The sequence below is a fragment of the Falco naumanni genome, chromosome 16, assembly GCF_017639655.2.
Source record: "Falco naumanni isolate bFalNau1 chromosome 16, bFalNau1.pat, whole genome shotgun sequence".
In the NCBI taxonomy this organism is placed as follows: domain Eukaryota; kingdom Metazoa; phylum Chordata; class Aves; order Falconiformes; family Falconidae; genus Falco; species Falco naumanni.
Genome location: NC_054069.1, coordinates 5,818,251 through 5,842,221, shown reverse-complemented (window position 1 = coordinate 5,842,221; position 23,971 = coordinate 5,818,251). Strand labels below are relative to the sequence as shown.

At 45.1% G+C, this 23,971-nt stretch overlaps 1 protein-coding gene across 13 annotated transcripts in view; it reads left to right on the top strand.

The window, feature by feature from the left end:
- The window catches only part of GRAMD1B (GRAM domain containing 1B), a 100,543-nt gene that overhangs the window by 42,470 nt on the left and 34,102 nt on the right, over nucleotides 1-23,971 (top strand). The window contains exon 1 of one of the 13 annotated variants that reach the window (XM_040616011.1): nucleotides 7,548-7,674. The exons of 10 other annotated variants lie outside the window; for them this stretch is intronic. In XM_040616011.1, coding sequence (XP_040471945.1) covers nucleotides 7,658-7,674 — 17 coding nt within the window. In that variant the 5' untranslated portion in view covers nucleotides 7,548-7,657. Of the gene's footprint in view, nucleotides 1-7,547; nucleotides 7,675-8,033; nucleotides 8,137-15,422; nucleotides 15,716-23,971 lie in introns of those variants that run through there. 2 more of the 13 variants (XM_040616013.1, XM_040616012.1) reach the window with 2 other exon arrangements.

Here is a 23,971-nt window from a genome sequence, read left to right as displayed (position 1 = left end):
TTAGGTGGTCACAGTACACTGCAGTACAGCAGAATCCTGCTGTGTAACCATTATAGCTTTATGACATCAAAACGTGACTGTATTGTATCACGACGCGAGGTCCTGATGCACTAGTGCAGCACCATGCTGTTACAGCACCCTGCTATCAGAAACGGTACTGCAGTCCCCTGGTACGTTGTTGTTGTTGTACGACCGCATACGTTTGTCTCAGCAGGGCCTGGTATCTTGGTTTAAGAGGCCACGTTCATGTCACAGTGTCATACTTTAATACCATTGCATATGTTTTTACGTTGTGGCGTGGTACTGTGGGAGAGAACTTTTGCTTCCAGTCTTACATCACTGTTATCTCATAGATCCTTAGGGACTCTCACGAGCCAAGCCCCGAGCTTTAAATTTCAGAAAGCCAGAAACTACAACAGCACGGCAGGCAGGCTTGCCCTCCCCTCAAACCTCAGGCAGTGCTGCTTGCCGTTAGCGCTTTCCCTTGTTTAGGAGTTTTGAAGCGCTTGTAATCCAGCATAGATGGGCAATAATTTGGATCTTCTATGCAAATGCAGAATCAAATGACTGAAGAGTCTTTCAGGGACAAAAGCAAACTGGTAGCTGAACTTGATGTCCTGTAAATGGGGTACCGAACAAAACTCTGCTCATCTGATTTTCCTTTTTATGCAGTTCCTTCTGAATTGCTTGTGCTGATTTGTTGATTGGAATAGTTCTGAGCTACAGAACCTGCTATATGGAACCTACAGAGAAAATAAGGGCCAAAGGCTCTACCTAAAAATAAAATCTGTAATTCATTTTTCTGCTAGTGCCTGTGGGTGAGAAAAAAAACCTCTCAGTGTTCCAACACCCTACTTATCTGAAGGAAGGATCTATTCTATAGTTGTGGGGGTGGGATGGGAACTAGGTAGGGTTACAGAACAGCAGAGCTAAAATTAGAAGTTGTTTGATGTCAGGGAGCAGTGAAGATTAACATTAGGCAGTTTCAGTTATGCATGTTGCAAGGCTGCCACTTCAGAAGTTCTTTGTATCTAGACCAGGCTAACGACATCTGCTCTTCCAATTGGTTTGTCAGTGTCTCAGGGCCAGGAGTATGTAAGAGGAGGGGGGTTCCTAAGCTATCACACCAGTCCTGCACAGCTCCGTCCTTACGGTCTAGTCTTGCAACTTACTTGAAGTCTAAAATAACAGGTTAGTGAAAAAGAGACAGGAGAAATGCATTCAGCCCTCAGTTGTAGAGAATTAGTACTTGCTGTAATACAAAAAGGTGACAAACGTGGGTGTTTGGGCTTCTTGCCTCCTTATTACATAGAGAAAAGATGAAGGCGTTTAAATCACTTTCAATTTCATATTGATACTGCAGAGACTTAAATAGGTACCCTGTGCAGTGAAAATGAACTTTGTTCTATTGCGTTGTAAATGAAAGATGAATTTCCAAATCAATTTTTCCTCACTTTTTTGGAGAAGGCCAGCTGAATAGTTCCTTTGGAGTTGCATAATTGTGCTGTTGTGCATGTTGTGTAGTTTGACCTTCACATTAGAGGTTAAAATGTTATGTTTCAGTGGGTTTTTTTCACCTCTGTCTTCATCGATTCTTCTGCGTCTACATCTTTCTTCTTTGTGCTTTTTATTCAAAAGGAAAAAATAAGTGCTGATAATCCTCCGCTAAAAACCATCAGAGATGACCCACATACATATAAATACGGTTCTAGCATTTTGGAAGGAAGAGGCTTTCGCTTCTTATAAATTCTGCAAATGGATTTTAGGAATCAGAACGTTCCCGTTTGCTGCCGATGCGGTAGGAAGAGGAAACCATATTAATAGGTTGCTCATCTCTCCCTGCACCCAGAATATTCTGAACATTTTGACTGAACTTCTGTCCGTGAAATACAGTTTCTATCCTTTCTCTCTCAACGGGAAGAAACATTATGATGTTGTGTAAGGTGACCCGAAGAACAACGTTGAGCAGTATTGGTAGATTTATTTTGTTAATAGTTCTGTAGTACAGTGAAGTTGTAAGTAGCAGGTTTTGTGCTAATGTATCTGGGCTTTTCAGTAGTGAGAAGTGATAGTAAGCAGTTAGGGGCCTAATCCAAGTCCACTAATGTCAGGGAAAAGTTTTGAGGCAATTCACTTGGCTGGACTGTATTTGTAGTCACACAGCCAGAAATAGAACCAAGAGCAGCTCGTTACTAGTTTTTGTCCTGGACTGCATGCGGCTGTGCTGAATTAATACCTTCAGTGGTAGTATGGTATAAAGTACAAGTGAAGTGACTATTTCAGTTTAAAAAAAAATAAAATACAGTGGAAGGGGACTATTTGGAGAAAAACCGAGTCATTATGAAGTCCTTGGTCTGAGATTTGGTTTGCTGTAGCTCTGTATGATGATAGACTGACAGAAGTACCCCTTTCGTGTGTTTTGTTTGTTACGTGGTATGCTTTTGACATCAACTTTTGATGTAAAATGGGATAAACAAATACCATTTCATTCTCTGGTATGTATGTGCTTATTAAAACCTCTCTGAGGGCAACTAGACAGAAGAGTTCTTTGACTTACACCATGAAGATGCTGTGCTGTGCAGCGTTTGCTGCCAACACACAGAATCTCTCCTTCAGATCTCTCCTTGGGCTGCAGATTATTTTGGCTAATTGAATCCTAATAATTTGTTTTGCTTTAAAATTGCCTTTTCTGCTTATCGGATGGTAAAATCACCTTGCTTTCTCTCTAGTCCTTCAGCAGCCTCATAAATGTCAAGTGAAGGGCAAACTGCTTGGAACGGTTCTGGAATTCTGCAGCCATTATTTGCTCAGGGCCTTCAGTTGAGAAGAATGAGGCTGCAGTGAGGTTCTCTGGAGATTCTTTCCCTCTCATATGCAGAAGGAAAAAGCATGGAAAGAGGAAAATTTCTCAGGAGGCTGTGGATAAAATTTAGCAGGTACTATTTCTCTCTTTCAAAGCTAACACGTGGAGCTGAGACTGTTGTGTGCCGTTTAACTGCTTGGTCCCTTCAGATGAGAAGCAAGGTCCTGGCTGTCACAGTTGGAAGTCACGAGGGGCCAGTTTTGTGCCTGGATCTGTCATTGACCAGTTGTATCATCATCTTGCCTCTGCCCAGTTTCCCAGTCTGCAAAATGAGGCATACCATTTGTCTCTTCCTCCTCCCCTTGTGTGCGCTCTGACTGAAGCAGTTTGATATTTACACATGACAAGTGCTAGAAAAGGGCGCGCTGAACACTGTTCCGCAGTTTGTAAGCATGTGATTCACCCTCTGTGTGTTAATAGTTCCATTGAACTAAATGGAAACACTCGTATACTTGAAGTTTCTTCTTGATCAAGGCGATTCTGCTCAGCAAGTGGGCACGGTTAAGGCCAAATGTTGCCATCAGAGGTCTTGTGGCACGTTATGCAAGAATTGCTTGTGTCCTGGTCAACATCTCTTCTGCTTAATCACATTTGCCAACTGAAATTCCTCTTAGGAACAGGACTTTTCTTTGCTCTTTATTCTAAACTAGTTAGTGGCGTTCTTTCGGTTGATTAGGCAGCTGCTGTGTTTATGCTTGTATCTTCTCTTGCATGCCTCTGATTTCAGTCCTGGGTAGAAAGTGCATCTTAATGGCAGACTCCCCTTATTATTATTATAATTGATACTTACTATGAATGGTAACTGCTAATTTCAGTATTTTGAATCCGGTGAAAGTAAATTATATAAATTGAGATATAATAGCAATAATAGTATTGAAGTATAAAATATTGAAGTTCAGGAAATGGAGAGACCAAAACAAATGCTGCACACAAATCAGTAGCTTTTCTTTTCCTTCGCTAACTCTCATATGCCCTTGCAGAGCCACATGTTGAATACAAGATGGTGGAATGTTCTCTGAGCTTCTCCTTTACTAAAGTTTTACGTCTGGCCAGCTTTAGGTTTGTGCTGCTGATGATACTTTTTATATTTTCTGGTGGTTTATTCTCTGTAACTGTTTTTCGTGGACAGAATGCTCTCTGTGGTTACAGCCAAGTGACCTGGGGGTAGATCTCTGCGTTCTTTCAGCTAACAGAAGATGTAAAATGCTGCCGTTCTCATTTGACAACATCACAACCACTCTATGTGTATGGCAGAGCAGCAGAGGAGGAGGAATTTGGGGTTTTTGTTGGTGGCTTTTTTTTTTTTTTTTGGTGGGAGGGGTAGGTATATATTTAGGGTATATATTTTGAATCATTTTCAAACCACTTGGAATACCAGGTTTGGAAGAATGTGGCTTGACCGCACCTAATTTCAGGCCTTGGAACTGGAAGAAGGAAAATGGAGGAGAAAAGGAGTTGAATGAGGAAGACTTGGGGGGGGGGGGGGGGGGGGGGGGGGGCGGGGGGGGGCGGGAGAAGGGAGGTGTATATTCAGGAGAAGCAAAGATTTGCTAACAGAAAAAACTGTCCATATATGCACATAATATAAGGGACCAGATTAGCTGTAAGGTGGGGGAGGAAGGACGACTTGTTTCTCTTTAGTGTGAGAACAGCTCTCTAACTAGAATAGTTCCTTTAATAAAATACTAAGCAAACGAGGCTGTGTTAAATGATAGGAGGAAGAGATGGCAAGGTCTGAGGATTCCAGAGAAGTCGTTTGGAAGGTCTCATGCCTTACGTGTATGGTGATGACATGTGAAGTGCTGTGAACCAAAAGGTTTGCACTGGAAACAGAGGCATTTTAGAAAGCTGGTGGAAAATTAGAGCTGTAATTTCAGGGTATTTCTGATGCTGTAGGAATAGGAATAAAGCAGCTACAGAGGTCTGAAAAAAGTGCCCTCTGCTCATGAGGAGATTGGGTTGTGGCTGTGCAGCCCTCAAAACTGGAATTTATTTTTTTCAGAGCTGTCAATTATTACAAAATGGTGTACTTATGTGGTGGCCTTCAGTCTGATGGACATTTTAGGAATGAGGTTTGGGAGGCAAACTGTTGCTTAGCTGTAGGCTATGAAAGAAGGGAGGTGTCTAGGGGTTGGAGCTTAGAGAATCTGAGCAGTATTCAGTGGCTGGTTCAAGGCAGCAAAAGTACATCATGGCTTTGAATGCCTGTTATGTTATTTTTCCAACCTTTCTAATGGGAAGAATAGGTTCCCCATTGATTCTTCTGAGTTTCTGTTTCAAAGACAGGTGATATAGCACAACTGATTTTTGAAATGGATCCGTTTCTAAGACAGTGCTGTTTTACAGTGAGAGAGGCCCTAGAAGAAGGGCCTTGCTGTGCTGGGAGATTTTCGGGTGTGTCCAGTAACAGGTTGTATCCTGAAGGGTGGTGGAAGTGGTGTTGGTCTTGGTTTGTAGATGAGGCACACGGAGATTACAGCCATTTTTACTTTTAATGTGTTTATTAATAGAGGTATACTAGAAAACTCCCCTACTGGAATCTTGGCTTAGTTGAGCAAAAACTTGTTACAGCTTAAAACAGTTCTTTAAAGGGAACAGCCTGCATTGATGTAAGAGCTAGCATCAGAAATGCAAACCGGCCAGCCATATCCCCTGTACGTCTCATAGGTGACTTGTCCAAAGTCACAAGCTGAATCCATGCAATTGCCCCACAGCAAGCTATGTCTTGCTCATATTTGGAAATACCAGAATTGCTATAAGGACATTTGTTCTTTCAAGGATCACAGCCCAAATCAAGAACTTCAGATGATTTAGGTGTCGCTCTGCAAGATTTCCCATGTGAAACTCAAAATCATGTGGATATGTTTCTCTTGGAGTTTTTGGGAACAAAAATACAGTAAGTCAAACCAATTACCTAAATTGTAATGCTCAGAGAGCTGTAACACCAACCAAATGCAAACCTTTAGAGAGTCTTGCATTGCTAGCAAACAGCAGCAAAAAAAAACCCCAAAAAATTGTTGGACTGGGCTGCTGAAAATTGGGGTATATATTTTGGGGCTTTATATATTAATATATAAAGTATATATTGGGGCTGAAAGTTTTGGAAAGCAGAACTAGAGACAGAAAAAATAATGGTGGAATTCTGGCATTGATCCATGCTCCTGCCAATGTGGGGCAGTTCCCTGTTTTGTTTTTACTAATGGTTACCTAATGTTGTTTATAAACATGACAAGTGAATGGCTTTATACCATTTCTCTCGTGCTCTTGACTGCAAGTATTTGACTTCAGCCTAATTGTTTCCCTCAATATTATCACATTGCTCGTTGTTATATAACCTTTTAATACGACTTCTGTTTCTCTTTGATATTTACATTCTTTGAATATTTGTTGACTACTTTGTTTGCCCTTTGAGGTTTTTTGTTTTGGTCTTTTCCCCCCCATAAATAAGCTTAGTGAATAGTGTGATGTTTTTGTTGCTTTCTTTTGAACTTAGTGCTCTATAAAAATATCTCTGTGGTTACATGGCACCCTTATAATAAAGTTCCTGATAGAGATGAACTGATCATCCAGAGCAAATATTTCATCACCTTCCATGAGGTATGATTGATCAGACTGTGCAGCTCTGAATCACGTTAGTCTTTCCTGCTCCTGTATCATTTCGCAAGAACATGTCTAATTTGCTTTGTGCTCGTACCCTGCATGCACACTACTGAGCTCTGCTGCTTTCTTGCTTTCTCAATTCTTTGAATTGCTGGGCATGACTTTGTGTTTTCTGCATTATACCTGTTTGGAGTAGGTACAAAGTCAAGCTAATGTTCTTCATGCTTTGCCCAGAAGAGAATCCGTCACAGTCTCTGTTTATTTTTCTTGTGAGACAGGTTTTTGTATGTGTTTTTAGATACGCTTTCAATATGAGTCACATTGCTACCTTCTCCATTTTATAACCTCTCTGTAGAAGATGGTCTTTCAAAGGGTTTATATTTGGAAATAACCCGTGTGTTGTCAAATATTTCTCCTGTTGCTGGCTGTGCTGCCTGCTGTTGTATGAGGGAGGTTAGACGGTTTGTGTTGTGTCTGATAAGGTTTAGAGAAGGGTGCAGAGTCCCTCTAGCTCAGCGAGATGAGGAGTCAGTATGTTTGCAGAAACGACTGAGTTGTCAGAGTGCTTTGTGGGAGTAAGGAAGTTGAATCCTTACTGGTGTAACTGGGATGCTTAGGTCCATGCTGACTGTTCTGCTCCTTTGTCATCACGGAAGTACTCCCTGGTGGTTTTTTACAGTGGGGAATAGAGGGATATTTAATAAAACTCTTCTAAAGTGCCCCTGCAAAAATGTTCGGGATGCCAGGGATGTGCAACAACATGGAGAGGCTGTACCAGGGCAGTAGACAGGTGGGTAAGAGCAGGAGAGAAGTCGTCCTGAAATTTTACAGCTGTCGTCAGTGGATGGAGTGAGGAGCAGCCAGGGTTAACTGAGCTCCAGTGATGAGGGCTCCAGGGCATTCTTAAAGAGACAGTGGGTGCTTTTCTTTCCAGTGGGCAGCAGCCAGTTCAGATGCCAGAGCTGGGTAGCAAGTTGCAAAGGCGGCTTTGTTTCTGCCATGCCAAGCTGTTATCAGAGCAGGGAATCTTTTTGTCAACTACTTTTGAAAGCATAAAATGCATCGGAGCAGTAAGATTCTTGAATGGTTTAATGATCTCTCCCCCCGCAGAATTGCTTCTGTCTGCAGTTTAAATGGTGGTTTCGGAATCGGAGAGCAGAGGAGCAGGGAGGACACGCAGCTGCGCCCCAGGAAATGCGATGTGGTAACAGGTGGCGATGCGATCATTTAGCTCTTCATTTTCCATCTCCCAGGCAGGCAGGAGGACTCCTTCCTGTGGGTGCAGGTTCTTTTGTGTTCCTGCGTGCATTGTGAGGTCAGGCAGTTCCGCAGGAAAAAGGATGCCCTGGCGCAGTGCGGGGCTGCGACCCGGACACGCAGGGTTTGGCTGAGAAAGGTGGTGGAAGGTACGGGGGTGTGGGGGGAGAAGCTGAGCAAGATTCTTATGGAGCAATGTTCTGTCTTCGTGGGAGCAGGGGCTGGACTGAGTAGTAGCTCTTGAGTGTTAGTGAGTTTCTGGGTGAGCCCAGCAGATTACAGGAATCTGAGACCATCCTGGAAGAAAGGTCAAGCAAGGTGAAGAAAGTCAGTCGATGAGAGTGGGGATGAATCCAGTGTGTGTGTGAACGGGTATCGGGCTTGGAAATCGGAGGTGGCTCAGGAGGAGGCTGAAGGTAGAGATTGGGGTAGTGCTTTGGGGAAGGCTTTAGGAGGCTGATTTTGGTTGGGATAAAAAGATCGGAACAGTCCAGAGGAGTGGAGAAGCAGGCATTACTGTAACTGGATTATAGGACACAGAAGCCCACGCTGCACCAGCCAGTGCTAAAGAAAGAGATCGGACCCTTTTAGGGTCCTTTTCCTTATCCTTCTCTTCAAAAATCTACTCACAGGTCTGAGCTGTTCCAGCTCAGTACAGTGTGGAGTAGGGAACGGAGGGGTGGTGGTGGCGGCGGTGGAGGGGATTGAAGGAGCGGGGCATGTCTGTACCAGGAGAGCGGCTGCAGCCCCTGGCACGGAGCAGCCGATGTGCATTTTGCTCTCTCCAATGGCGGCCATTGAAGCTTTATCCAGATGTCAGGGAATTCTGTCTTTGTGCTGAGCTTGCATAGGAACAGCGTATATGAGGGTTGCTGCTCAATTACTGGGAGCAGAGGGGGGGGATGTGGCTTTCTCATCTTCAGAGTGGTATCCAAAGAACATAATTTGTTTGTGTTGGGTTTGAGGTGAAATTTTGCTGCTGCTTGTCCCCTGGTGGCTACCTTCTCAATGTAACTGGAAGCACAATGGCACGATATTTTACCCTTGTCCTGAAGGGATAAGAAAAGGAATATGCATAGATAATGGAGGCAGTACTGTAAGGATTCCACAGGGACCTGTAATTAATGGGTGATCACCCATTTCTGTTGTTATTTGTCTTTGTGAGTATGGTAGTTTTCCCCTGGTCAACCTGTTGTTTTGCTTTTCTCTTCATCCTCTCTTAAACTGGGCACTGAGATCTCGCAGCTGGGCTGCATTCAGACCCTAATGCTTGAAGGTGGCTCCGTGGATTGTGTAGGGTTTGAAATTAGTGCAGCCTCATCATGCCTTTCCCTGCACAGCTGAGGTCTTGCACTGTACGCTCCTCAGGGCGAGGGCCCCGGCTGGCCGCAAGCTGCCCAGCCCTCAGCACAGTGCTATAAAACAAATAAAAATGGGCGTTACTTTTATCAGTGCTTGATCTCAGAGACAGCTGTTAGTGTTACTGATGTGCTTGTTAATCTTCACTTTCAAGTACGCTGACTGCTGTATACATTATCTGTCAGTGCAGCACAAGTGCTTCTGGCGTAAAATACGCACCAGCTTATCATCAGTGCAGTAGAACAGAGCATCTAATGGTTTCAGAGAAAAAAAAGGAGATGGATTTAGTTTTAAGTGGAAGTCAGCAGGGGACTTAAGGATATGTAAGTGTCTTCGTAATATATGATTAGGAATTCAAGACAGAGAGCTTGTGGGAGGTCAGCTCAGCCAGCCTTTTTCACTGCATCATCCCAAGCTGGTGGTTTCCAGGCCAGGAGCTATTACCTGTCCATGATCCATGATGCTTTTGCTTTGAGCTCTCTGCTTATCCGGACCAGGATGCAGTGCCTGCACACCATGTTGGGATGTGATTCTGTTGGTCTCAACCTACAGGGCAGAGTGGGGCCTACAGAGCAAAACCGACAGGTTCCCCTTGTGCTGTCCTTCTCCTCACTGTCAGCAGTCACGCTGAATTAAAGAGGGCTAAAACTGCATTCCATATCCTCATGGATAAAACCGTTTATGAAAGTGATAGCTTTCAGAATCTTGGGCATTCCACATGCGATGACAGCAGTTGCTGAAGAAACTGTCTAGAAAGGTACTGGCCATGCAAAACACGCTTGTCCTGTGTGAAGGCTCCAGCTGTCCCTCGGACACTTCACTTGGCGATGCTGAGCCTAACTCCCCGCAGCCTCTTTCCTCACATCACTTCACCTTTTCTGCTTTTGGTTTTCCACGTGCTGATTGTTTCAGCGTGGCGTTGAGGACAACAGGTAGGGCTCAGTTTCCTAGGCGAGGTGGGATCTGCTACTTGTGAATGTCTTTAATTCTGTGTGGTTTCATTTGTGCAATTAAGGAGAGCTAATTAGCTCCTTTTAGTGCAGTCTCCTTGCAGAGGTAGCTGACCTCTTGTTAATCCTGGATTAAGTTCTTATTAAGAACTGGCTCTTTGTGTGTCCCAGTTAAGATGTTGACACTTTGTTCTCTCTCTCCTTGTTCCCCGCCTCCCCCTCTTCCTCCCCATGCCTTTGAGCACATGATTGCCTGCCTCCTCCATCCCCCACTACTGTAGGAATGTAGCAGCTACTGTATCTTGCTCCGTGCTCCATGAAAATGCCATTGTCAGTTCAGAGGACTCTAAAAAGATTTTTGCTTCATCTGGTACCTGTCTAGGAGCCCATTTTCTGTGAGGGAGGAGGAAGAGTTTTGGCAGTGCTTCTTATTGCTTAATAGGGTGAGAATGTGGTGGGGTTTAAAGAGTAGCACCCATTTTGTACGCCAGGGGCTGGAAAGGTTTTCCATGGTCTGAGCACGGGCTAGCAAACAGGACCACATGTCTCAGCCAGAGAACTCGCCCTGTACTATGCTGCGCGTTCAAAAGCTGAGTCCGTACGTTCATGGCCAAAGAGAGTGTTTAGGAGAAAAGCACCTTTTGTGCTCCAGCAATGGTACGAGCGAAAAAAAAAAAATGAACACGTGGAAAATACTAATTACCACCCAGATGCGTCAGTTACCCACTAATGCTAATCCTACTTGCAGATCTTGAGGTTGTAGCACTACACTGACTTTTCCCTGAGGACATGCTTTCTTGACATTCCTGATAGTCTTTCTGAAGACATGGCCAGAAGTACTATGTAAGTCTTAGTGTCCCCTGGTTCTGTTCTGAACTCAGCTGGAAGGTAGAGATGTTGGGGAATAACTGTCTCAACGGCTTTCCGTTTTCAAAAAAGATCCTATTAAAAGTGGACAAAGAATTTTTCAGGGAAGGGGAAATGAGAAACTTTATGTGGTTTCAAATCCAGGTGCTCATCGTTCCCAGCCATTTGCAGACACTTCTAAAGACTGCTGCTTGCTGCTGTACCACCGCTGTGGCTTACGGGGGGGGGGTAAGGTTGCTCTACCTGCATATAGAGTTTATCTCAAACCCACTTGTTGCTCCGTAGACCTGGGCGTTGAGGCACTGGACTGTCCCGTGTGTATCTGTCATCAGTCCCAGTCTTTAATTTCTTGAACAGTGCATTATTTCCTCTCACCTGAGAGATGCAATATGTATGAGTATGCTTGTGTTACGGCTGGGTCTGTGGCACAGCTCAGTCCGGCAGGCAGCAAAGGTACGCCTGGCACTGTCTGCACGAACGCGAAGGGCCTGCCACAGATAGGCATGCTCTGAATTAGAGCATCCCTGGGCGGGTGCTTGTGGTGAATGACTCTTCACCTTTCTGTAGGGCTTGGTAGTCCCTGTGGCATTCGGGGTGTGACCATGTCGTGCCGTGAATAGCTCAGCAGTTGAGCCCTCCTAAAGCTGTCCTTCATACATGAGATAATGCCCTAGTGCTTGTCCTGATTCTTTTAACATCAGTACCAGGGCAAGGGCTGAGAGACATACGTGCAAGTAAACCCAGTCGACATAAAATGGGTTCTGCAGCTCTTGAACAAAACCAGGAACTGGTAGCTTTACGTTCAGAAGAGCTTCCTTAAGGGCACCTAAAGATCATCTTCTCAGTGCAGTATTATCCCAGTACTATCATCATGAAACAAGCTGTTTGTAGTGACATGAAGGGCGCTGCACAGACCCAGGAATGTAATGAGAGTATTTGCTCTTCTGAGAGTTCTGGGTTGAATTTTGCCGGTCTGCTGAAGTTTGTAAAGCTATTGAGGCGTTATGTAATTTTTCAAATTACCCATAACTTTGCCTCTTGCACGCCATCCCAGATAAGCCTAAGAAGCTTTTCTCGAAGTAAGTCTTGCATTTTTACTACTGCTCTTACAGCGCTCTTGGAAGCAGAACTTCCGTTTGATTCATCTTCTCTCCTGACAGTCTGAAGAGTGGGTAGGTTTTAAAGTCACGTGTTGAGTCTATCCTACCACTTCATGACCTGCTTTGAGCCTTTGCATGTTCTCCATGGTTCTGAATCTGAAGTAGCCATTATACTGAATTTTGCCAGAGCCTTTGGGTAAGTGTGCCTCTCATGTGAACACTGAAAAATACTGTCTCCTTCAAACCTTGACAGTCATTCAGACAAAGCATCCTAAAATTCGTAGAGGCTGAGAATCACACTTCTAGCTATCTTCATACATCTTTGAAAGCCATAAGAAAAAAAAACCCACTAAAAGTTTCATAGACTGTAAAACGAAATGGGACCATTCAGATATCTCTTTTAAGTCCTGTCAAATGCAAGGTATAAGACTTGCCTGAACTGATTCTGGTTTGAGGTACAGAACAGTACTTAGGAAAACACAAAAACCTTGTGTAATATTGTTTGCTGCAGATGGATGATCTAGCCTTGAATTAGTTCCAGGGGTTAGTTTTGTTTAGTTCCGAAAACGCATCTCTCTTGTCTAGTCAGAATTTGTCAGGCTTCAGCTTTCGGCACTCGGTACTGTTGCACTTTCATCTTTTACCCAGTATTATCAAATGCTCACCTGGAACACCAGTTTAAAGCTTGCCATTCCTTGACCTCCAGTCTGTGGTGAGTGGATTGAGTGCCACTGCCTTTATTGTTCATCGCTCTTGTCTGAACCCTGTCCAGACATTTATCTACATTGTTCACGAGTTGAAACTAGAGACAGTCCTAGACACAGCGTTTCAGTGGGAATTGCCATCCTCAGATGCGGAGGTACCATTGCGTTGGACACAGGGAGTAGGAAAGTTTGTATGTTACATGCCATTTTCTTCAAACATGTTCGGAAATTCACCAGTTCATGAACTTTTGTAAGCACTTGAAACTTGTAATGGTCACGTGAAAATAAAAAGTCAGGGTGCAAGTTACAGTGGCTCTGCTGCTCGGACTGGATAATGAGATTTTGCTGTGTTCTTGGTCATGCCTAGGTTTGTGCTGCTCCGATGTTTTTGGTGAGGTGCACAGGACTACTGCATGCAGATTTCTCCAGTTGCAAAACACACTAGATTTACCCATAAACACTGAAATGTGGTCCAATGGATTGAAAAATAAACTTTTGAGGAGAAGGCATTGCAAAATTAAGAGAGTTCTGTGTTGGTAGAAGGTCAATATGTGGGAGGACAAGATCGTGTGGGATTTGGCCCGAACTCCTCACTGCCAGTTGTTACTTGCCTTTACAACTTTTCCTGTTAAGAGACTGTGCGTTTCCACTTAGCTAGAATACTCCATCCTTACGGGGACTTGCAGATCTAAAACCTATAGTCAGATGTTACTGAGTGAAGCGACAAATATTATTGTCAGCTCTTGTGATTGTGCTTTGGATTAATTTTGCTTGGTACCCTTTGTAAATCTCCAATACTTGTAAAAGTGTAACTACGTAAGAAACATTCTCGTTTTGATAGAAGTTTCTCCCATGATTGCAGAGGAAACCTTGAGAGCAAAACCTGAACAAATGTGCGCTAATGGAATGAGAGGACTAAAAACCAGGTTTGTTTTTATGAAATTAGATTTCAGGTGCCAAGTTCATGTTTGGGATGAAAGCTGGTGTGTTTTATGGTGCTGCCAATCATAAGCATCTAAACAGGGAAGGTGAAAAAGGAAGCTTGGTCACAAGATAGACATCACAAATTGACATCAAGCTGATGGATCTCTTAATGGGGCAATGCATTTACTGAATGGTGGTAATATACACAGTAAACCTGTGTACATCTCTGTGTATTCTTTGAGTAATATGAAAAGGGTGATGGTGCAGTTGTACTATCCAGATAAAAGCGTGTATGGTGATAGCATTTTCAACTTAAAATCATGTGCAGCATTTGAAATGCATGGTGGTGTGAGCCTGCTGGAGCACTGATTCTTAAGAGCAGAGCACCTCCTGCTCCCACTGATTGTGATTATAGCGAAATGATGTATAATCAGCCTTTTGGAGAGATGCTCTTTTGGGACGTTAGCATTGAAAGCTGTGACTGATTCTTAAGAGAAGAGAAAATGGTCAGCCCTGTGTATGGAATGGTTAAAACGCAACAAAAGAAAGCAAAACGTGGAGTGACGAGCATTTCCATCACTTCAGGCACAGCACCTTCTGTTATCAGTGGGGAGCAGTAAGTCCCCAAGGGGGTCATTCGCAGCGTCTGAAGGTGGCTGTAGCCAGCCTCCTCACTCAGGTACGCTCTGAATCATGCTCTGGAGCTGCCTGCCCAGCTCAGTTGATACCGCAGGAGACTCTGAAAATAAACACCTAAGGTGGGCGATGTGAACGTAGACTGGAGACTGCTGAGGCACAGAAGTGATACACAGTGTAAATTTTTAAACTACTGTAGCCACACTGGTACAGGAGCTTCTCTGGGTACTCTTTAAGGCTTGTTTCTGCTAGAAATTTATTTCACATTTAAAGCCCTAAGATAACCCAGAGTACTCCCACATGTGGATGCTTGTGCTTCAGATCAAGGGTGTTGACATCAAGTTCTACACTATTTCCTTGCACAGATAAGGCCCTATTTCATATACTGGAAGGAAAAATGCAGGCTAGCTGATTGTTTTGCTTTCTTCTTTTTCATCCTTCAGCCTATGTAATATATATTGTGCTGTGAGAGCGCTTGAGAGGGACTGAAACCCTTGTTATTCTGGCATAAAGCTGTCTATGAGCAGGCGTGTGGGGTTATGGTGGTCTGTACGTCCCCCAAAGAAGCACTGAGTACTAATGCTACTGGAGGCTTGTAAACTTGGCTTGGTGACGTTTCTTTAAAAATCCCAGGCCTGTTCACGCATGGATGGGCATGAAAAATGAAACCAAATTAGCTTCCTAGATGAAGTAAACTCAGCTGAGTTGAGGTCACCTTAATTCTGAATGAGTGTGTCCTCACAGTATTTCATTCAGTTTAGATAATCCACCTTACCAGTTAATTAGGTTTTGGTTTTCCAGGCTGTTCTTGTATTGACATGTTTACAGGTTTCGAAACTTTCTCCCCCACGTAGGAATGGTCCAGCGTGCACACAGGGAGGATGAGTATGGTTATTTTTTTTTTTTTTCTTCCCCCCAGCCTGTCGGACCTTAACCGGTAGGCTTTGCCCAACTTTACGGGCAGCATGTAGGAGTGACAGGTATACCCGGGGGGCCTTGGGGGGGATGGCAGGAGCCCGCCCGCCCCGCGTGTCTGGGGGCTGGTGGAGCCGCGGAGGGGGTTGCATTATGTAAAGCGGCAGCCCACGGGCTGCGTGCGTGCGCGTGCGCGTGTGTGTGCGCGTGCAGCCGCGTGTGTGAAAGGGTGGGGGTGGGGTGGGGGGCGGCCGCGCACACGGCGTGGGGCTGGGGGAGGAGAGCGGCTGAGCCATGGCAGGAGCCCGAGCGGCGTGCCAGGCCGCTGGGAGAGGGGGCTCCGCGTGCCCCTGAGCGGCCCCGGGCACCCCCGCCCCCCCCCTTTCCCTCGGGCAGGGCTCTGGGATGGTGCGGGAGGTGAGCGCCCCCCGCCCCCCCCCGCCGGCCCCCCCTTGCGCTGCCCCCGCCACGCGCGAGTGCGCGAATGAATGAATGAATTCCTGGCTGCTCCGCGGCGCGCCGGTCCCTAATGGCTACCAGGTTAGTGTGCCTGCTGCTCCTCCCGCTGCTGCCTCCCTTCCTCTCCCCTCCGCGCGGCTGTGTGCTGCCTGCGGGCTCCGGGTGTGCGTGCACACGTGTGCGTGTGTGTGCGTGCACGTCTGTGCCAGAGGAGCCGCGGGGCTGCGTGTGCGGGGCTCAGCACAGGTTTGCCGAGCAAATCTGCCGTCGGAGACACGCGCTTTCAAGGCAGATTAAACCTGGAGTCCATGTTGGTTGCTGCTGCTGCTCCTTTCTGTTTGGGGGACTCGAAAGCAGACAGCGTGACATCATGTTGCGGAGATGCTTCGTGGCTTTCCCCTTCCACAGGCTGATTCCTTTTCCCCTTGTTCTTCCCCATGCCCGCGCCCTGCCTCTCCTGCAGCGGAATTGCTACAGCAGCCTTTTCGATTGTTTGAAACCACCGATGAGCAAATCTGATGGTTCCCCCCCCTCCCAGCTTTCGTTCCCCTCCCCCTTTTCCCTTTACGCCTGCTGTCTCCCCCATCCCCCCACCCCCCGGAGGGGCAGTTATTACCCTCATAACATCTGGGGGTGCGGGGAGAGGCGGGAGGGGGCTGGGGTCGGGGGGGGGGCTGGCAGTGCGTCACGGCAGGGCAGCTGCTGCGGATCTGCTGTATTTGTTTGCCCATGTGCTCCCTTGCTTTTAAAAGGGCTCGGAGCATGCACACTGACGTCTTGCTTCTGCTTTGCATTCCTCTCTGGGTTTGTATATTTGCAGTGATGGGAAGAGGAAAAATTTGTTTTGTGCTGCTTTTCCAGTCTGTTCTCCGGAGTCCATACAGGTGGCTCTTTCTCCACCCCCCCCACTCCCCTTTTCTTTTTTAGCAGGGGACAGCGGTAGGAAATGAGGACTCATTGCACTGTGCATGTTTATAGGCACTGAGAATCTGATGAATCCCCGTTCCCCCCAAAATTGCTGCTGCTTAAGATTACTGGTGACTAGCATTGCCCTCTCTGTTGTGGAAATCGCTGATTCGGTGAAGAGGGTACATTCCTGTTTCTTTGCTTCATTAAGGCACATGCATCTGAGAATTTTTGAAGCTGGTAGATGTAGGATGGAGCTTTTGGCTCAGTAGGACAGAAGGAAACTTCCAAGCCCAATCTCAGAGATGTATTTTACATCAGTGTAATAACTTTGAATGTCAAGGGAAGCCCCCAGCTGCCTGTGCTGCTGAAAACCAGAAGGCTGGATAAAGCAAGAGAGAATATGTCATGTGGAGGGGGACAAGCCTAAACCAGGTCCTCAGGACAAAGGACAGTGTGTGACTCTTGCACTGAGGGTGTCTGGCTCTTCCCAGTATTGGCTGCGGCCCTTGACCTTCTCTATTTTTAACTTTCAGCTGGATAGTGCTGCTGCATGGTTAGAGCAGAGGGGAGAGATTGCACGGAGGGTATCGGGGTGAGGGGATGTGAAATTGTCGCATTGTTGTTTTCAGCATGGTAAAGGGATGAAACGTTAAGGGATGAGCAAAAGAAACTGGTTTGATCACAGCTTTGAAGATCACAGCATCTTCCATTAATTTATGAAAGCTGATGCTGATGAGCAGCAGGAGTGAGTGGGAAGGTGTAAAGCTCTAGCTTTGTCTTCTGCTCCTGAGGTATACAATATCCCTGTCCACCCCCGCTTTGTCGCTGATGAGATGTGGTGTGAGGCTTTGTTAGACGTTTAATCTGTGGTTTATAAAACCTCTGCTACAAGATTAGAATGTGTTCAGGGGGACACTACCTGTGCTGGGGATGAAGTCCTGGGATGCTCTTAGCCTTGCTAAAGTTATAGCAGGAGATGGGCAGAAAGGGAGAGTGCTTCTGCTCTTCTTGAGGTAACCTGGGAGTTGTATCACACCTAAGTCCCCATCTAAAAATCAACATAGATCTTTATCACCAGCTCTTTAGTGCTATATTGCATTTATCTCACTCTCCCTTGAAACAATGCTCGTGGGTTGATGCGTGACAGCAATGCAGCGTCTCCATACCATTGAAAGATTTTGATGTTAGCTTGGAAATAATGAGGTTTAAAATAAATGTGCTTGGATTTATTTTAATTTTATATTTTATTCTTTGACCTGGCAAGTTTTCAGACTTTTCTTTGCATCGGAGATGGCTTAAGAACGTCCTTCATTATTATATTTATTTTCTGAACAAGACTTGCAAGCTCTGTTCTACCCCACGTTCCAGGCTCTGAGATTTTGAAGACGGCATCGGATACTGCAGTTCTTGCTGTTAATGACGAGAGCCGTTGGCATTGTGGTGGGAGGAGAGGCAACAAAAGTCCGTTCCTCCTTTGGAAGTACAGCCAGCTATAGACCAAGTGGCCCACAGGTGACCATGCTGGGGCTGTGTCTGAAGCAGACATGCCGTCAGCTTCAGAGGGATATGAAATTCTTATTTTGCATTATTTCCCCTTTATTGCTTCTCGGATTTCATTGTATTATCCGTCATACTTCGTTCCATGTGGTTTGTCGTCCTCTGGAGCAGATGGAATTATATTAATTTGTGAGTGATGGAGGGGTTTAGTGTGTGATTTATAACACGTGTTGGTTCTCTGCAGATTAATGATCCTTTCTAAATTACGACTGTTGCATTATTGGACAGTATTATTAAGATCTGTCTTGTTCTATTTTGAAAACATTTTCCAACTTTTTCTTGGGATTTTTGCAATAACTCCAAGTACGAAGGGAGCGGTGGAGGAATTGTTTGAGGCACAAGCACAGTGGGAGTTTCTGTAAGATACCAGACCATTTGTCCATCAGAGTGGATAGTCTGTCTCTAGTGGTAACCAGTATCAGATGATTCAGAGGGAGACAATGACATTGTTAATAATACATTTGACCAACCTTGCAGTGCTGTATGTGGGCAGAAGGCAAATACCTTCTTAATACTTGCAGTGATTTGCTAATCCCCTGAAGCATAATAATTGCATTAATTTTATCTCACGAATATGTAAACATGCTATTGAATGTCATAGGACACCATTCTGTGAAATGTCAAAATAATCAGGGTTAATCTTTGACAGGGATGGACTTCTCTGGTAAAAACTAGTTGTTTAAAAAACATGCAGAAAGTATACTATTCTTGCTGTTCTTTTTAGAGCACTTGTCATGAAACACTGCTTGGTTTCTGTACAGTCTTACAGGTGTCATTGATTTTTAATTTAATGCTTTCTTTTTTTTCCCTTTTCACTGAGAGATGTAATATAAGTAAGAGCATTTTCTTATTGCTTGTAGAGCAATGGCAAGCCCAGGGAATTGCTTGAGGAGATATGGAGGTTTTCATTCTTGGATTATCAATTTGAAGTGAGTGTAGGTTGGTGGTGATCAAAAGTTGTTACCATCTGCTTGCTGTTTGGTAGACTGCATAATGAGTTTCTGAATCTCATCTTTTTCCACTGATGTCAGACTGTATCACAGAAAAGTATCTCTGTAGGCGTCTGATTAACTGCCTTACTAGCTGTTTCTGAGGAGAATTAACGCTTTTTGTACTACAGCCAGGCTAGAGGTGCCTTCTTGACCTTGTAGCTTTTTCTGCTCTTTTCAAGACTTTATCAGTACAGTTCTGTTTCATGCTTGACGATCTCCTTCATTCTTGTTTAGGAAAGCATGTAAGCACAGGCTTGACTTTGTTTGCACAGCCCATAGATTTCAGACGTACAGAGTTGAATATGTGCTTAAGTTCCTTGCTTGTTTGGGGACACGGTACTCAGCACTTTCCAGAATTAAGCCCAGCATTTGCAGTGCTGTTGGTAACGCCAGTTTTGGGCCTTGAAGAACTTCCTGTCGGGTGGGTGCTATGGGCTGCGGGGAGATACGAGCAACTTCAACAGATTTACTCTTGGAAAGCAAGTTCTTTTGAGAACTGCGGTGGACTTTGGAGGCTGCCGATTTGGAGGCTTTCCAGATCAGGACCTTCTTGAGGAAGCCCACAGGGTTTAGAAATACACTGCAGGGAATGGTGTCATTGATGCCCGAGAGGCTGGTGACCACAACGGAGGTAGGGAGCATTGTGTACCTGAAGCTGCCACTTGCTTAGGTGAGCAGCCCCTGTTGCTACAAATCCTTTGGTACTCTTCGTAACATAGTGATTATTTCTGGCGAAATTTTGATTCGCATACTGCAACTGGCAGAATCAAATGGATTTACTGTGTGTCATCTTAATCTGTATCACCACCTGAGAAGAGGACAACAAGGTACTATTGCACAGTGTAGCTGCAGGTGCTGTGACAGTGCTCTTCTGCGAGCTGTTGTGTCTGGAGGATGGCTGCTGGCTATCGGGGCATGTGTGACTTGGGAAAGACCTGTTGCAGGGTGCTTGTCTTAAGCCCAGGGATGGCTGTGTTGTTGCAGCAGACGGAATGATTATTTCGGAAGATCTGGTAGGATGGACAGACTTCCATGTTGGTTCAGGACTGCCTGAACGTCATTCATGCAGAATTTATTTAAGAGACTTGAACAGAGTCAGGTTTCTTGTTGAGTTCTCTGTTAAAGCATTGCAAAGAGTCCTCATGGTTCCTTGGTAACTGTAAGAATTCCAAGCTTAGCTTTTGGAGTATAGACCGTAGCCTTTCCCAAAAGCTACTGCTTGCTGAAGTCTATGTTCACCAGCTGGTCCACATCTTTACAGGAAATACTCTGTTGGAGGCAGAAGTTTGGCCTTTTTGCATCTTGCCTTGTGTCCTTGCTCTGTGGAGAGTCCAGGGTAGGATGTGACTGGGTGGCTTGTCTGTGCATTGCCAAATATTCATTGTTTTTCCACCACCTAAAGAAAAGCTCAGTTCTTCACTACGCTGCTCCAGATACCGAGGCTTGTCCTTCATGCGACTGAACAGGCTTTGGCCTCTTCCTGGCTGCGTCACGCTTGCTCGTGTTATTTTTACTGCAGCTCCAATCGTAGAACAAGGTGTTTCTCATAGGCACAGTATGAACATAAACCAAGACGATGTACTCTGCCTTCTGTGCTTTCATATACTCTGTGCAGGGGCTTCACCTGGGAGCAAGGGGCTGCTGCTTAGGTGGGATTATTTGTGTTCTGTCCCTGACTTCATCTGTTGTGTCTACTAAAGGCTGCGCTGCAGGGGCATGTGAGGCCCTGAATGCGCTCTGGTCAATTAAGTCTGTAAAGCATTATTTATTACTATTATTTTTTTTTTCAAAGTGGGTCAAGCCGTTTTGGCATTTCAGGCGCTGATTCCTGGTTCAATTGCAGGCCTCGGTCACTATGGCAACCGCAGAAAGCGTTCGTCATGGCTGTGCCTTGGGTCGGATTCAAACCTCGGGACTGAGCAGGAGCAGCGAGGGTTTTGAGGGGCTCGGGGAAGGGGGGGCGCGGGATGGAGCTGCAGGCCTGGGGGGTTGTGCCCCTCCTCGCTGCGGTAGAGGTGAAAGGCTGAACAAACAGACTCGTCGTGTTCTTCACCGCGTGCACACCCGTGGGGTCCTTCGTGTGAGAAACACTCGCCACTGCCCCGTCATCGGGTGGTGTGAGGTGGATTCAGACCTCCCGAGTTTGATCGGCCCTTTGCCACTCGCTTAAGGGAGAGCCCGAGAAGGATCTTGTTTTCCTTCTCTCTGCAAAGGCGATAATCCATACGTACTTAACACAATGTGTATGTATGGCTTTAGTTTTCTAAAGCGTGCCAGAGATGTGAAGTGACCGGGAAATGAACTTGGTGGCCAGAGTTTGCCTGAGATGGCACCAAAACATGCGGTTGCGGTAGCGTGAACGGAGCCTGGACACACACACGCAGGTTTCAAGCTAGTTAGTGTTGCTGCTGCTCCTGTGTAGCTGCCGCAGTGTGGGTTACCCAACTGTGACTGAAAAACCCACCTGAGGAGCTTTGTAAGACCGTGGGTGATGAGCTTGAATTGGCCTCTGCAGCTGCGCGCTGCTTGGCAGGACCTGTACGAGGTGTGTTAAGGCAGTTCTGGTGCGTGTGCTCAGTGTGAAGACTGAGAATGTATCTTCAGTGCCTGTGTGTGCGTGAGCCTATATTGGAACCAGTATTAATGTGTTTATTGTAGCATTGTAGTCCACAAAAGGCAAAGTTTGTGGTTTCTCATATGACTACAGTTTAAGTAAAAGAGTAACAAAGTTTTTAGCAGGTTTAATCTGAATTTCACATGCATGTGGTGCAGCTATACTCTGGTTTTGAACGGGTTATTTTGTGTTTTACTTTAGGAGCAGTATAAACTCAGTGCTCCTTTGTAACTGGAACTTGAGAGCAAGCAGAACCTTGACAGAATTTGACTTGGTCTTTATATTGCTTGAAGCTGAAACTCAGAATGAAACTTGTGAGTATGAGCTCTCCCATGAACTGAAAATGAGAAGGAGGTTGTGCGTGGTAAACTTGGGTTTCGTAGAGCTGTAGAGGGAAACCACGTATGTCTGTTCAAACAAGTTTAGTGATGTGTGACTTGGGAACATTGGCTTTGAATTCTTGCCTTGTATTTCTGGGGACCTCTCATATAAACCAGTTCATGTTGAATCAAGCTTGCTGGGGGCAAGATTTAGGAAATTTGATGTAATGTCAGATAAGCATAATGCAGCATGAGCAGGAGCAATACAGCCTCAGAATTTGGGGTTCTTAACTGTAGAAATGGCAATTCAAAACCATTTCCATCTCTGGAAGCATTGCTGATGAGCTTAAGTCTCGGTCCTGTTTGCACAGCACCTTCTGCACATGCATGTAGTTGCTGACTTCAGTTGGTACCCTAGGTGCAGCTCTGCTGCGTTGTTCAAAAGTGTGTACATCTCGAGCTTAGGCAGGAGCAGGAGCAGCAGGAGGACAGAAAAGGTGAAATACCCATTTTAACTGGGTCAGCTGGATGTCTGTAAAGAAACTCGATACTTTTGTACATTTCAATAAGCTGGAAAAACCCTGATAGTTTTACTTCGTGGTACACCTAAACTGTTGCAGGTAGCGCTGCTGGGAGAACGGTCCAGATTGTCTTTTGTTTCAGATACGATTCAGAGGGATTAAAGCTTGAATATTGCTACAGTTGTGCTCTACGTGTGGTTATATTCAGTGTTCCTGTGTCTTGACCAGGAAGGGAGGACCCTGTTGGCGTATTTCACTCATGAGATGTGCCATTCTTAGGTGTGAACTGTGAAGAAACAAGCTAAAGGAGGGAAATTACTCTGCCGGTCTTCACAGTGGAGCTAACTTGCAGTTTAGGTGGCATTTGAACAAGTAGCTTTTTATTATTATGTATCTATATGATTCTCAGTCTATTAAGTAGAAATAGGTAATGGAGCGGAGTCTGTAATTTAATCCATCTTGCTTCCTGCTTACAGAACATTTTGCAAACCCGTTTTCTCCAGCCTGTTCGTTATCTGCATGAACTTCCACGCTTCATATTCTTGAAAGTACCTTCTAAGAATTTTCTGCAAAGTGTCATGCTGCTGTTCTTGCCAATTGCAAGCTCCTTGCATGTCCGAGTATGAAATCTGATTCTGTTAATGTTTGCACAAGTGACTTTGTTGTATGCTTTCCGCAGATTGTTTAGGGAAGGTTTCATCACTTGTGCTTTAACAGAAGCAGTGAGCAAATAGAGGATAACTTATGAGGCCAGCTCTTCCAGTACTAAACCAAACTAAACGAAACCTGGTAACTACTGGAGGAGCATTTATTTTACCTACCTGTATCTGCTAACTAACATCTGTAAAATATTTTAGGCATCCCCAGAAGTAAGAGGTCAATATGATTTTTATCTGAAAATTAATGAAGCCTCAGGTGTGAATTCAACTTTTCTAGATTTTCAGAAAGGAAACAATCCATTTTAACTACCTCATTGTACCTTGCATTGTGAGAAGCAAACTTCAGTTTGCTATATATAATTGGGCTTAAATTATAACCTGTGAGAGTTTGATTGTACTGGCTTCTTTAATTGAGTCCCTTACAGCTGTTAATTCCCTTTTTCTATTGCTCACTCTTCTGCCGCTTCGATGTGGTCTGCTTTATAATGCTGAGAAGATAACAGGGTGCCTTAACAACTCAGCAGGGCAGAGTTAGCACCAAGTTCATCCCTGGATCAGCCCAGGTTCCACTGTAACCTGCGGGTTGCAGAGTTCAGCCGTGGCTGAAAAGGCCTCGGAGATGTTTGGGCTGGTCATAAATAGATTTGGCTGCTGAAGGAAATGAGTTACGTGGGGAAAAATGGATGTAGCGTATGGTATTTTGAGGAGTCTGGCAGGAAGAAGCAGCATCAAAAGAGAAGGGACAATGAGGAAATCGGAGTTTTC